Source organism: Triticum aestivum, chromosome 1B (assembly GCF_018294505.1).
Source record: "Triticum aestivum cultivar Chinese Spring chromosome 1B, IWGSC CS RefSeq v2.1, whole genome shotgun sequence".
NCBI lineage: Eukaryota > Viridiplantae > Streptophyta > Magnoliopsida > Poales > Poaceae > Triticum > Triticum aestivum.
Window position 1 is genome coordinate 639066103 of NC_057795.1, and position 14174 is coordinate 639080276.

At 45.7% G+C, this 14174-nt stretch overlaps 2 protein-coding genes across 9 annotated transcripts; one reads left to right on the forward strand and one right to left on the reverse strand.

Annotated features, from left to right (window-relative positions):
• Positions 1-67: 67 nt before the first annotated feature.
• LOC123144469 (fasciclin-like arabinogalactan protein 2) lies at positions 68-13617 on the forward strand. Of its 8 annotated transcripts, XR_006471530.1 has the most exons (14): positions 84-274; positions 526-1220; positions 1797-2000; positions 2166-2270; positions 2832-3246; positions 3395-3482; positions 3698-3832; positions 4292-4452; positions 9340-10080; positions 10196-12385; positions 12471-12539; positions 12611-12671; positions 12759-12823; positions 13154-13617. XR_006471530.1 is itself a non-coding variant. In XM_044563630.1 (3 exons), the coding sequence occupies exons 2-3, from the start codon at positions 595-597 to the stop codon at positions 1843-1845; spliced, it is 675 nt and encodes a 224-aa protein (XP_044419565.1). In that variant the 5' UTR covers positions 99-274; positions 526-594; the 3' UTR covers positions 1846-2091. The 8 variants fall into 8 exon arrangements, 1 of the variants encoding a protein (XP_044419565.1); XR_006471528.1 differs by lacking the exon at positions 2832-3246 and having other exon boundaries at positions 68-274; XR_006471532.1 differs by lacking the exon at positions 2832-3246 and having other exon boundaries at positions 1797-2033.
• LOC123144454 (uncharacterized) lies at positions 4526-9007 on the reverse strand. The gene has a single exon (XM_044563607.1). It carries the CDS (start codon positions 8912-8914, stop codon positions 4892-4894), a length of 4023 nt encoding a protein of 1340 aa, XP_044419542.1. The 5' UTR covers positions 8915-9007; the 3' UTR covers positions 4526-4891.
• Positions 13618-14174: the final 557 nt, after the last annotated feature.

Consider the following 14174-nt stretch of genomic DNA (forward strand, 5'->3'; position numbering starts at 1 on the left):
TTTTGAGGAACCTGAAGTTGAGATATCTGAACCTGAGCCTGCAGAGGACTGAAAGTGCAGCAGCGCAGTTGGGCCTCAGGCCGTGTAACCAATCGAGGGCCCAAGTGGGCAGGTGGCACTTATGACACTGTAATCGGCATCGATGAGAAGAATCGAGAAACTCCCTCGCCATCGGGTCACTAATCTGCTCGGCTCCTCCCAGCGATTCCCCGCGGTCCTCGCCGGCGGCGGCTCCTCCCAGCGATTCCCCGTCGTCTTCGACGGCGGCGGCTAGGTCAGTCCTCTCTCTCTCTCGCTCACCCATTTTGCCCGGGCCAGCGATCTAGGGTTAGGGTTACCAGCTCGACGCGCCGCCCCGCCATGATGCAGGTGCTGCTGTTCGCCGCCGCCAGCCCCGCGTGCTCGTGCGCTGCCTTCGCTCTGTCATGCCGCTGCTTCTCGTTCTTGCCGGCCCGTCCCGCTGCTTTTCGTGGCCATTCTGTGTGCTCGTGCTACGGCTGCTTACTCTGCTCCTGTGTCGTGCAGGGACAGGGACTGAGCGTCTTGCGTCGTTCCTTCTGCCTGCTAGGACGAGCAGCGGATCGAATTAACCACATGCCGTTCGCCGGAGCCATAGCCATCGCCATCCTCTTGCTGGCCCCCTGTGCCGAGGCCACGTCGGGGGGCTTCACGATCGAGCAGATCTTGTCCGACAAGGGGTGCGGTGCCTTCGCCGGCCTCGTTGCCACCACGGCCAGCGTGGGCGAGGTGTTCCGTTCCTTTTTAGAGAAGGAGGTTGAGACCCCCGACGTGTTCGACGTGTTCGGTGAGAAGAGGGCCCGCAATGCGGGGCTCACCATTTTCTGCCCGGAAGACGATGCGGTGGCGGGGTTCACTCCGAGATTCAAGAAGCTCAGCGCTGACGCGCAGGTCGCACTTCTTCTGTATCATGGAGTGCCGTCGCGTCGCTCCGAGGAGGCGCTCAGGTTGATCAACGGGGAGGAGGTGCCGACGCTTGATAAGGGTCCCTTGCCGGGCTCCAGAAGCATGCTCACCATCGATGTCTATGAAGATATCGTGGTACTTTCTTCGCCGTTGCCGTCGCCGTCGGTTGCTGCTGTCACCGAGATGGTCGTCGACCACGACCGCCTGGCTGTCTACATCATCAACGACGTGATGATTCCGAGAGAGCCAGAGATTGGATTCCCAGCCTTGCTTCTTTTCTTTGGGCTCCTGGCGTTGTGAGTCTTAACTTCATCTCCTCCTCTATGCTTAGTTTGTTACCTCTTGTCGTGCTCTAGATGCTAATAATTGTAGTACTTTCTATTGAAGTCATGCTCGAGCCAACTCATCCAAAAGTCCAAACTGATGGAGAGAGACAAACAATAATTTCAACACTTTCTATCACTTGTCTGAATTTATCTGTGGGTGGAACGGGCTGCTTAGATCATACTATAGTACATAACGTTTTGTGACTTGGGGATGTGCTTACCAAATTTACCTACGTTTTTTCTTGTCAATATGACATTTCTGCCATATAATCAGGGCACATGCTGCCAACTGATTATTAGGGAGATGCCATGAGTTTATTCTGCAACATAACCATCTTTTGCATGTAGCAGGTGTAAATATATAGCGACAATGATTCCTAGTATTACTGCTTGATTACACACGTACCATACGTGATAGCTTACAAGTATTTATGCATCTGCAAATGAAACGTCGGGATGGGTGATGCTTACATGGGTGTTTGAATTGCTTCTGGTGTTTCCAAATCTTACTTATATACAATAACTGTATCTATCTCTCCCCTGCAGGGCAGCGCTGGTGCTCGCGCAGGTATTATTGATCTTCGGTGACGTCTGAGAAGATCGTTTCGTGTCAAGATTGCGCTACTACCTATGTTGGGCGACAAGGACCTTAGTTCATGACTGTTTCATTTACATCGGCTGGTCTAATGTTAACAACTTCTACATTATCCTGCTCTGTTTCATACTTGGTATCGCTGCCTACCTTTACAAGTAATTTCTCTGCCAAGAAACTTCAGTTTGCAAGTTAAGTAGCTTGAGTTTGGACCAGCTGCTGAATGAAAATCTACCTCATATTTCTTTACTCGCCTGCTTGATTGTTACCACATTCATAGCACAAATCTAATGGTTTTGCTCCATGTTTTTATTGTGTCGCAGTGTGCTTAAGAAGTGAGTGAGGTGCAACTGTGTGCTCATGTCGTGGTCGGTAGTGATCTTGCATTGGATTCTCTACTTGTCATGTCCTGCTGTGATTGGTTTCAAGTAATTCCTTTTGTCTCATCTGTGTAATATCATGGTGGTCTTAGATTATTATGCTGGTTGAAGAAGTGATGATTATATGTGTGTTGACCTGATTGATGTCTGATTGTATGTATATTTCGAGTAAATTGCTTAGTAAAAGTACAAACATCATTCTTTTGTTCTAAACCTGGCCATGTAAATTGCTCCTCCCAGCGATTCCCCGCGGTCCTCGCCGGCGGCGGCTCCTCCCAGCAATTTCCCTGGGGCCTTTCTTTGATTGGCACAAAGAACTCACAGGTCACAATTAGCCCTCCGCGTGTTGGCTCGACCGGCATGGATACAAATCCAAAGGCTAGTCATGCGTTTCTTCCAACAAAAATACGTATCATAGTTGCATTATACTATGACTAGAACAATGCCTGTGTCCGTGTGTTGCTACGGGCAGAAGGTGATAAATTCGATGATCCCGTTAAATGAGCGCTTAAGTTTCTCTCTCATATTCCACCTTTTCATCGACCACTGTGTTTCTCTAGCAGACTTAAGTTTTAATGATCAAATGTTTTCTATGACCAATTCTTCCAGTATGGGCAGCTTTGGTGGAAAGTGGAGTTGTTGAAGATGATGATTTAAGCATAAGATTAGAACCTAATTGCATTGGAAAGAAAGGGTTTTAGGATCTTATACGCCCAGTGGGAGCTGCCGTGTCAATGGAGGAAAATGGACTTCCTCGTCTCATCCGGATCCACGCCGCCACCGTCACACCACAGACCACACACCCTTCTCCCTCTCCTCCTCGATCTTCTGGACACGGTCGGCGGCTGCTGTCAGACGCGGCTGAGCCGTCGCCGCAGCCTCTGGTTCCCTTTGCCATAATTCCATTGCTGGCACCTGCCCCTCCTTGGCGGTCCCAATCGAAATCGAGAAGATCGCGCGGCACCAACGGAGAGGAAGTCGGTGTCGTGCTTTGCTGCTCGTTATCTGTCACGGATTTTCCAAGGTAGGAGAAGATGGGGCACGTATTGTACCTCCCCCAACTCCTTCCGATACGCTGGTCTCAAGAGGAATAAGAGCAGCAGAGATTACATTTTTCCTGCTAATTTTTTCCATCGGATATATGCCTAATATGTGCGCTTCTGTTTCTGCAGGTCTCGTGCCTCGATTTGATTTCCTACATGAGGAAGTGTACAGCCGTGATTGCTGCAGGTGTTTGCACATTTCAAAATGGATTGGTTGGTAGGTGCTAGTGCTCTTTTCCACCGCTGTAGATCGTTACACAAATTTTCTTTCTTTCTGAATTGCACTAGATAGATGAGTAGAATAGGTACGGCGCTTGTACTGTTTATTAGTTCCGCCTTAAGGAATGAGAAATGGGTGACCGAAATTTAGATGCACACATCCTATCCTAGAAGCAGAGGAACTGATAGCACCTTAAACACCTTGCATTGCAGCCTTGCAGGGCTGTGACGGCTTGGTTCTCATTGAGTCGATGGTAAACAGTACGGCGGAGAAGGTTGTGATCCCAAACAACCCAAGCCTCCAGGCTCCAGCTCTTCGAAGTCATCGCGCCGAAGGCAGCCATTGAGGTGCAATACCATCATTTCACTCTACTGCCTCTCATGCTCTCTCTCTGCATCGTCAGTTCACTGGTTGAAAATGATTCATGCTTGTTCTTCTACCTCTGGTAACCATTTATATATCCAATGCTTCGCTAGATAAATGCTCAGGTTGAAACTGTCCTTCTGCACGCGTTATTCCTATGTCTGAATAAATGGGCTCTCTCTCTCTCTCTCTCTCTCTCTCTGCATCGGCAGTTCACTGGTTGAAGATGATTCATGCTTGTTCTTCTACCTCCGTTAACCATTTATATATCCAATGCTTCGCTAGATAAATGCCTGGGTTGAAACTGTCCTTCTGTACGCGTTATTCCTATGTCTGAATAAATGGGCTCAGCATCATCGATTAAGGCACCCATGCAGGTGGCCAAATCACCAACTTAATCAATAATTCAATACCCTTCTGAACTATACTATCAAACAATGCAGGTGTCTGAATAATGCTTGTTGCCTGGCAATCAGAAGATGCAGATAGATTGTGGATCGCACATGCTTAATCTGCATAAAGCTCTGCTTCAAGTACCCAGACAGGGATTAGTGCAACAGCTACTCAGCTGGTCTGAAGCAACGGATGCCTACATACATTACAGGTAACTATATCATGATTCATGAACACACACCAATTCATCTTTGAGTTGCAGAGCCCAATCAAAACATATTGAAATCACACTTTACATTAATAAGAAGTCAAATGTGTGCACAAATATTGCACTTATTACATGAATACATATGATGTTCGATACAGAGGAAAGCCATACAAATTCAAATGCAAGCATAGATACAACCATTTATGCCCAGTCAGAGTCACAAGGCACCCATGTGAAGAAAGTAAACACACATACTTAGTTGTACAGCAGAAAGAAATTAACATACAAGCAGAACAGATTGCAATCCACACTAGCACACGCAAACCACACTATGGGATCGAAGGAGAAGAGGCCCTTCCAGCGTCGAACCTGTTTCTTTCCAGCAGAAAGAGACTCTTGCAGCATCGTCGTCGTCCTCTTGTTCATCTCCTTTTGCTCAGTCTTAAAGTTTTTCGTCCAAAAGTTTAAGGCTAAGCTTGTTTTTATGCTTTTCAATGCCCTCTCTCACCTCATCGGGGACTTGACCACCGTTGAATTCAAGCTCCTTCAAACTGGGAAGTTTGTGGATACCGGAGAGAGATGTGAAAGATGACCAGACAATCTTCTCAAGCCTAGGAGCAGATCCGCTGGTGAAGACGATCCTGGTGATGGCCGAGCAGTCAACAACAAGATGGTTGAGCCATAAGAACTCATCTTTTAATGTAATCTCGTTCTGTATTCCACCAAAAGACTCGTTCAAGAGCACAAGACATCGTAGATTTGGTTTCTTGGCGAGTATTTGTAGAGCGTCTTGCTCTAGCAATGTACCACGAAGAGTCAGCTTGGCTATTTGTGAGACATTGCCAAATGATGATAGCAGCCTGCCGCAGAAGCTGTTATTCAACTCAAGCTCTTTCAAGTTTGGAAGCCTGTCAACTCCAGAAATAGAACCTTTGCTGAAAGACAAAACCATCTTGTCGAGCTCACATGCTGCTCCATGCTCAAAAGTGATAGTCAAGTCCGAGTCCTCAACAAGAAGGTACTTGAGGCATCTAAATTGACCTCTCTTGAAGTTGAGCACGGGCTCGATGCATGTAACATGCTGGAGCCTGACACACCGTAACTTTGGCAGCTCAGCAAGGACTTTCAGATCATCTTGGCTCAGCAGGGTGCTCCTAAGAGTTACCTTGGCAAGTTTATTGTTGTCACCTTTTATGAACAATGGATTTAGACTGATTCCCCTGATGCTTAGACTCTCAAGCATCTTGGGTTGGTTTTCTAAGAGAGAGCCAATGCCATCTGGTAACTCTGCACTGGAAGGAGTACCCTCGCATTGTGTGGCTACCGGAACACTAGCAGTGATTGTCAGAGAACGGAGGGACTCATGGAGGTCACTGATTGTCTGAAGCAAATTCCTGAGGTGGCTATCCTTATCATCAATAACCACACCTAGCTTCCTCAGCTGCCATAGCTTTCCAATATCTTTTAAATCATGACTATGCTTGGCCTGGACATTAGATAGGACCTCCATGTTTACCATTTTGCCGATCCTACGAGGAACCCGGCCACTAGAGCCAAACTTGCTTGCATTCAGATCAATGTGACCAGCAAGCAGACGCTTCAGCTTCAATAGCAGGATATTTGCTGTTGCATGTGGAGGCACATCGGTTTCTCGGATATCCAATACCTCTAGCTCACGGAGGTTGTTGATTTCACTAGGTAGCTCGGTAATATCTGTTCTCCTGAGGCTTAGATACTTGAGAAGTAACATCTTGCTGCAGATGTCCTTGAGGTACTGCCGGTTCTTCCCAAAGCACTGACAACCTTCTAGATCGAGCACCTTGAGCAGGGATACTCGAGATGATTCAGAGAGCCCCTGGAAGAATTTATCAATTCTATCAGAGCCACGGAGCTGGAGATCGTTGAAAATGGAGAAGTGGCGAGCCAAGTGATGTGACAGCCGTGTCTCCACGATGTGTTGTTTTCTGGCGATGGTGGTAATGAATCCATGAAAAAGATCACCTACAACACAGCTCTTGACATTTCCTGCAGCACCAATATCAGCAGGATCAATGAGGCACCGGTCAATGAGTGTGTCAAAACATCGGTTGGCCTGACGCACAGAACTGAGCCAATCTTCATTGGATGTCAGCCCTTCTGCAATCCACCGTCCAATCAAGGTTGACCGCCTGATCTTGTGTCCCATAGAGAAGATAGCTAGGTACAGTAGGCATGACTTGTATTCTTTAGGCAGATCGTTGTAAGAGAACTTGAACATCACCTTAGTGATGCTGTTGAATGATTTTGGCAAAGCCTGCAAGGTGCTGTGCAGCTTGAGTAACTCCTCATTGCTCCTGTTGGGGTTAGCATACAAAGCATGAGTGAAGATCTTCATGCAGAATTCATGTGGCTCACACTCGGACAGGATATCATGAAAAATTTGGGGGTTGTAGTTGTCTTTATTCTTCTGCTGGCTAGTAAGCTGGAGCACTGTATCATGGTAGAGGCCAGCAAGAGAATAGTCTATAGCTATAGGTTCCCGCTGTGGATAGCAATATTCTCTAGCCAGGTGGACGTCATTTGTGTTGGTGACCATCATTAAATCGGCACTGCAGTTTAGCAGGCTCAAAGCATTTCTGGTACCCTCCCATGTGGCAATATCCATCAGCTCATCAACTCTGAGGATAAACAGGGGACATTCATAACAATTCCAGTCCGAAATATATTCCAAATTACGCTTAATCTCGTCCACGAGACCTTTGATCTTGAGCTGCTCTTTGAACTCCTGCTTTAATTTCTCCATCATCTGACCGAATTTTTCAGAAACAGTTTCTGGGTTTTGATCCGGAACACTACCAGATTCAGCTGTCCCTTCACTCTTGTCATACTCACCTTTCTGCAGCTCCTGTAAGGTGCCTTCCTTTGCATTGTGGATCATTGGTTTGATTTGATCCTCACCCAATTCAGCAGTGGTTGTCTTTGTAGCTTGCTTGTCCGCCGTTGTGGTCTTTGTAGCTTGCTTGTCCGACCATCTGTCCTGAGCCTGCAGGGGCTTGCTGCTGGAGCAGCCCTTGGAGAACAGCTTCCACAGGATGTGTGCATATTGTGCCTCATCGAGGTGAATCCATGTCGTCTGCTGACTTCCTATTTCCCCTCCTCCTCCTCCGCCCCCCTCCTCCATATGCTCCTTAAGCTTCTTGACGATGATGTTATTGTTGATGTTGTCCCATTCTGGTAACATTTGCATGTCATTGTTCTTCCCTTGGTCTTGTTGAGACGCAGCAACAGCTGCCTGGAGCAGCAGCTGAAGGAGTACGTCTAGGTGCAGCTGGTGAAACTCACCCTGCAGCTGTGGTAGTTTGTCGCCCCTCTGTAGTCGACCTTGAATATCACTTTTGATTTTGTCAAGCTTTTCATAAATCTTCATCTTTTTGATCTTCTCCTTGATTTTGAGAAGAGCAAGAGCCCTCTTCTTTTCACTGTGAATTTGATTGTAAATTTGGAATCTTCTTACATGAACTTCCAAGGGGTCAAGATACTTCTTCCCCACTCTGCCTTTTGTGCTTTGCCTGAGCTCGCGCAGAATGTAGAAGAGAACTTCCTTGGGTCGTAGCGGCGTAAACTTTGGGTGCACGGCCGGGATGTCAACCAAGACAAAGCGATTGTAGCCGTTCTCCACTGGCAAAACCGAGGGATGAGAGTCGAGGTCTGAATCCGTCGAAAAAACCAAATATTCTTGTATGAGAGCCAGAAGGTCCTGATAAGTGTTCGGTGCCACAAGGACCACCGACAAAGTCTCGCCGGCTTCTGTAGGAGTTTCATCTACCCAATCACGTAGCTTTGCCTTGACATAGTCGTCCAAAGTGCGAGGCTCAATGAAGGCTCTTCGACCACCAGAATGACCGCCGGTTGTCATTGCCCCCATGAGTTGATCGTCACCCTCTTCTTCACCGTCATCGTCCCCAGCAGCATGACCACCTCGCACAGCAGTCCGTGCTGAAGGTGCCGCCCCTGCTAGCCCAGGTGCCGGAGGCGATTGCCCCTCCCCTGACTTGGCCGGGACCTCCACGCCATACCTCAACCTCCGCTCGCCGACGTCGCGTGCCCGCTCCTTGAGCCGCCGCAGCTGCTCAGCTGCGCGGTGCTTAGCGGCCAACTTGTGCAGTAACCAGCTTGCCCACCAGAGGTAGCCTCGGAGTCCTCCTCTGGCACGGTGGATATCGGGGTTCCCCCGGTAGAGGTAGAGGTCGATGCAGTTGTTGCAGTCCTGGGCGAGCAGCCGCACCTGGTTCATCCAGGTGCGCACTTGCTCGTCATGCTCCCCACCGGGGGGTGCCCACCTCGCCAGGTGCGTCAGGAAGCTCTTCATGCTCTCCATCTCTTCCTTGATAAACTGCACATCGTGCCGGACGCCACGCAGTAGCAGCGCCTCGCTCCGGATGACAACCAACAGTGAGCTCACGGCGCCCGCCGCGAGCTCAGCCATGGCTTCCTCTCCTTCCGCCGGCCAGGGTGCGTGATTGGTGGTTTCTAGTTGAATTGGTCTGGCCGGGGGAGCAGGCTAACTGAGCTGGGTGGAGGCGACGATGCACCCATTCTTCTGCACATGTTCTCTTGCGCCATGCACTAATTTAATTATCTTGACTTGACGAAAGGTGCAGTGCAGAAAATGGTTTCCACACCTAATTTGACGTCCCCTTACTATCCTGTCCACACATCTTGGATCCAATGGCTGATTTAAATTGTTTGCACATACAACCTGGCAAGATGAAATTGATGGCAAAGTAGATGCTTAGAGAAGAAGATCAAGGTCAAGGAAGAGTTTGTAGGAAGCTAGAATCTGAACTTTGTTCGTCATTCATGATTTTGATTCTTTATTTTTTTGGAAATTTATTCATGTTTATGATTTAGGATGTTGACCATTTCTTGATCAGAAAGACATACAAAATGTTAGTTCAGTTTGATTCATGGACCCATATGGTCAAACATATCCATGGAGTGTAGTTCTTGAACCAAAAATTCTGTGATCTGGTACAATGTTTGTGTTGCTAGTTGGAATATATGACCCAAAGTTCATGTTGCTAATTTTCTGACTTGGATGAAGTGCTAAATTTTGAAGACAATTATGTGATCTGATACAGTGGGAAAGGAGGATACAGCTTTTCTCAATGTTGCACATGGTTCAATTCGTATACAAAATGAAGGTGTCTCATAAGAAAATGAACTTGTGCATGGATCTGAATTAGGAAAGAAATTTGCTTCGTAGTACATGGGAAACGAACCAAAAAGATTTCTTTGCTCTTCGTAAAGGACGTTTGTGTATGGATTGGAAGCATGTGTACATACTTGAGAATCCACTGAATTTGAGGCAGACTTTAGCAAACTGGCAGGGGCTTCAAGACGAGAACTGTACAGAAGAAAGGGGCTTTGCTGTAAAGGAATTGCACCAATCTCAATGAAATGAATGGCGAACAAAGGGGTTTTGTGTTTTCGGTGCAGTCGAGGGCGTTCAAATCTCTGTGCGCCTTCTCTTGCGTCAAGGACATATAATTATCTTGACTTGATGGACAGCACCTCAACAGGTACCCAAGGTCCAATCCATCATGGCATCATCCCTTGTAAACAAAGAGGGAAGACTTCCGAAGAGAGCAGGTAACATGTCATGATGCTGGACAATTTGTTAATTTGGCTTTGAGTTGGACTTTTTGTCATGATGTTGCGAGGCTAGCTGTCCGTGCGATGCTCATCAATTTTCTTATTTTTGAAGGCAGCGTCTCCAATGAAAAATTGATTTCGGCGAAAAATCTGAAAACTTGTGTCTTGCTCCGTTGGATTTACAACGAACGGCATCCACTCGAAGGTGAAGGTCCCACCAGCAACCCATCATCCCTTGTAAAAAAAAAGAAGGAAGACTTCCGAAGAGAGCTGGTAACATGTCGTGATGCCCGGCAATTTGTTAATTTGGCTTTGTCTGGGACTGTTTACTTGAGTTGGGAGGCTAGGTGTCCACACGATGCCAATCAATTTTCTTATTTTTGAAACCTGCTCTTCCAATTTGTTAATTTGGAGGTTAGCTGTCCACACATGCTCATCAAATTTCTTATTTTTGGAACTTGCCCTTCCAATTTGTTAACTGGGATGTGCTTCAGTACGCCCCATAAAAAAATATTTACAAATATCGATGCAAATCAGTGGTGGAGATTAGTAGATACCTTTTCATTATAAAATGTACTTTAGTCTGTTTTACCAAATTAAACCGCCAAGGAAAACTTAAAACTGGTGGGTCATTGATTATTGCAACACTGAATATACATAGCCCATTTGAAATCCACAAAAAAATCAAGGTAACTGGTGACCAGGCTGTATAGGAGTAACTGTAATTAATGGCGATTAGGAAGCGTGGACCGGCATGTTGTTGTGGGGATTCCGCTGTAATCATGTATGCGCCGGCTGTGGGCAGCCTGCACAACCAATATTTGCAGGGACGAGGGCGCTTGTACAACTGGGAAAGATGGTTTGACGGAGCAGCTAGTTCACCGTTGCAAGTCCCATCAGTCTCAAAGGAAATCCTTTTCAGGATGAGCCCAATGAATAGTAAATAGAGATAGGTATGGGTTTGGATCGGTGTCTCCCTGTATAATTGTACCATTAAGTTTTATAAGGTGGGTTTCATCGAGTACTTATGAATATGTTGGGATCTTTTATTTGACTGAATAAAATACCAGCCCCCCATTGGTCTTTAAAATACTAGCAGTTGGTAATATTAAAGCAGCGTTGCATATCTATTCAATGTTGTTTTTGAAATAATATCTACTCAATTTGCCACTTATCTACTCAATTATGCAAGGATTGTCTCTGTTTGTCATGACTCGCGAGCCACTGTAATGGCCGATCGATCCCTCAATTAGTTTAAACCTTCCTGAAGGTGAGCTGTATGTCTACCTAAATAATTAAGCAAGTGTCATCGATTGTTTAATCGGATAGGGCCGGACTGTGATAAGTACATTTAGAAATAAGTACCGAGACCTATTCACACCAGATGATACCTCACGCGATGCTGAGTGCAATGGAGTATTAATATTGATTAGTAATATGAGAACTGAAAATAAAATGTACTCCCTCCGCTCACAAATATAAGATGTTTTGGATATTTCAATATGGACTACATACGGACTGAAATGAGTGAACAAACACACTAAATGTGTCTATATACATCCAATTAACAAAAAAGTTAGAACATCTTATATTTGTGAACGGAGGAGTATATGTTTATTGTTTTTGATTATTATTGTAGAGTTGTAAAAATACTATTGAATATAAATAGCATAATAGAATGGAAAGTCTTTCCCATACACGGTTGCATATTGTGCCTTTTTTCTATACATGGTTACATGTTAATGTGACACATTTGTATGTCGAGAGAAATATGTTAATGTGGATCGTCAATTAAATTATATAGGATTATCTCGACTTGACCTGACCAACGGTGTTGTCAAGGGCGTTCACACGCTGTGCACGCTGTGAGTGGTTATTTATCTCAAAGTTAACATTGTTTTGTGCCAAATTTTGTTAGTTTCCATTTCCATGTGCACATCTTCCTTCATTGTTTCAGCACTCGACTCTGCTTTACATATTAGCGTTAGATGGACGAAGTAGGTTAGCATTATAAATATTTGAATCGAACATGCATGCCACCATGCATAAAGTTGGTTGAGCAATGTACATTGCGTCTGTTTCCTCATCATCTCTGGCATGAGCCTGTTAAATGCCCTTCTTAAAATTTCTCTTATCCTCTTGAGGGTCACGAACTGAACCTTTTAGTTTTCTCTTACAACATGACACATACAGCGGGAAACTTTGATGATGAGTACTTGAAGGGGACTGAAGAATCAAATAAGTTTCATCAGGAATATAAGATGCGTAGAATGAAGCATATGTAAAATTTTGATTCACCAATGTAATCTTCTGTTTCATTTTGCGCCTCCACTGGATGTGAGAACTTCCGTCTAACCAGACCTATTTTTGGCAATGATATTCTGCAGGATGAAGGTTTGGATGTTATTGGTGAAGGGCTGGCAACTCTGGAAAACATGGCATCGGATATGAACGAGGTTGCGTCTTGTACTTTCTTTCTAGTTATGCGATGATTATGTGTGCTGTACTAAATTGTTGTGATCATCAGGAATTGGATAGGCATGTTCTTGTTCAGGCAAGTTCCCTTGATGGATGAAATGGATGACAAGGTCAGTTCTCTGGCCACCGTCATTTTTTATATTTCTTCTGACAGTTGTCTCAACAATGCTTAATGTCTGATAAAACGATAAATACAGGTGGATAGAGCCAATGCAGATCTGAAGAATATACCAACGTGAGGCTAAAACAGACTATTCTTCAGGTAAAAGCTTAAAAGCTTAAGAGTCCTTTTATAGTACATCAAATCATTCCGAGCCTTTTATTTTTGTGATTAAATGGCCCAGATACGACAATACTGCACATGAATTCGTGTAGTATATTTAGGCGTCAAGGGCACTTTGGGCAGTTCTTAATCAACTTTTCATGTACTGGACGGCATAGCTAGTAATTACCCCGTTAGCACTCGACAAGAACGTCAGCTCGCAGCACTTACTCGTCACTAGTTTAGTAATTCTTCCAAGGTATGTCAATGTACTAGTATCAGAAATAACCAGGGGCATCTAAGTTTTCTGCTCCCCTGGTGTGATAGCAGAAAGAAAAACAAATCATCTATGCGCTGGTGTGGTGGGAGAGACAGCGTCAGCCCTGTCCCTATGGATGCACCTGGCAGCGGACCACGTGTGCCGTGGAGCCGACGAGCTAGCAGGCTGCCGGATGGGATCTCCAGTGCTGCACCACCAGCAATCTCGCGTGGATGATGACCTCCATCACCGGGGGGAGCACAAGCTCGTTGATAGAGGTCTTCACTCGCAATGCCGGTGGCTGCGCAAGGTCTCCACGTTCATACGCTGCTCGTGGAGGGTAAACTGCATAGGCATTTTGTTAATTTTATTTGAGATTTTCCTTAAAATGGAAGGTCGGATAATCGAATTTTCACAGAATGAGTCACTTGATGTAAGTCTCAAATGATGTCCCTACGCCGCATTCAGTTGTAAGAGTAGAGACAAACAGAAATTGCTTGCCATAAAAGTGTGTCAAGAGACTTGTTTTGTTGTACCCGAATATTAATCTAATACTATATTACCAAGTCGTCCTTGTGCTCTCGGACTCGGCCGGGCAGGTCAGGGCGGCGGCACCGTCCCGAGCCCTCTGCTCTGCCACAAGTGCTCGCCGACGCCCTCTGCTCAGCCAGATCGAGGTAAGTCTCCTCTCCTCCGTTCCACCTTTTCTTTTCTGTTATATTTTTTTGCTTCTTCTGTTCTGTGTAGTAGTTGATGTACAAATGGGGGACCTGCAATTGATTGTTTCCCTGGGGTAATTTGGTTGTCAGAAGATCGGATCCTGAATGTATTTCTAGTCATGGTAGTTCTGTTCATCATACAGTAGATAAGCAGTTATACCCAACCAAGGTTGTTGGTGGCCTGTGCAACCATGGCTAGGTGGATTTTTTTTTTTTGGTTGCGAGAAACCAAATCACTAGTTGGAGTACCATGGCTAGGTGGAGTATATGTGACCAGCTGCTTGTACGTACTGTCTCCAAATCACTAGTTGTGCACACAGTGTGGCTTAACTGCCGATTGATTTATTTTTATTAAATAATTTTTGGTCAGGCA

Coding starts and splice junctions, on each gene's coding strand:
- LOC123144469 (XM_044563630.1), top strand. CDS start 595: ATGCCGTTCGCCGGAGCCATAGCCATCGCCATCCTCTTGCTGGCCCCC. Junction 1,221..1,796: donor TTCTTTGGGCTCCTGGCGTT/GTGAGTCTTAAC, acceptor TCTCCCCTGCAG/GGCAGCGCTGGTGCTCGCGC.
- LOC123144454 (XM_044563607.1), bottom strand. CDS start 8,914: ATGGCTGAGCTCGCGGCGGGCGCCGTGAGCTCACTGTTGGTTGTCATC.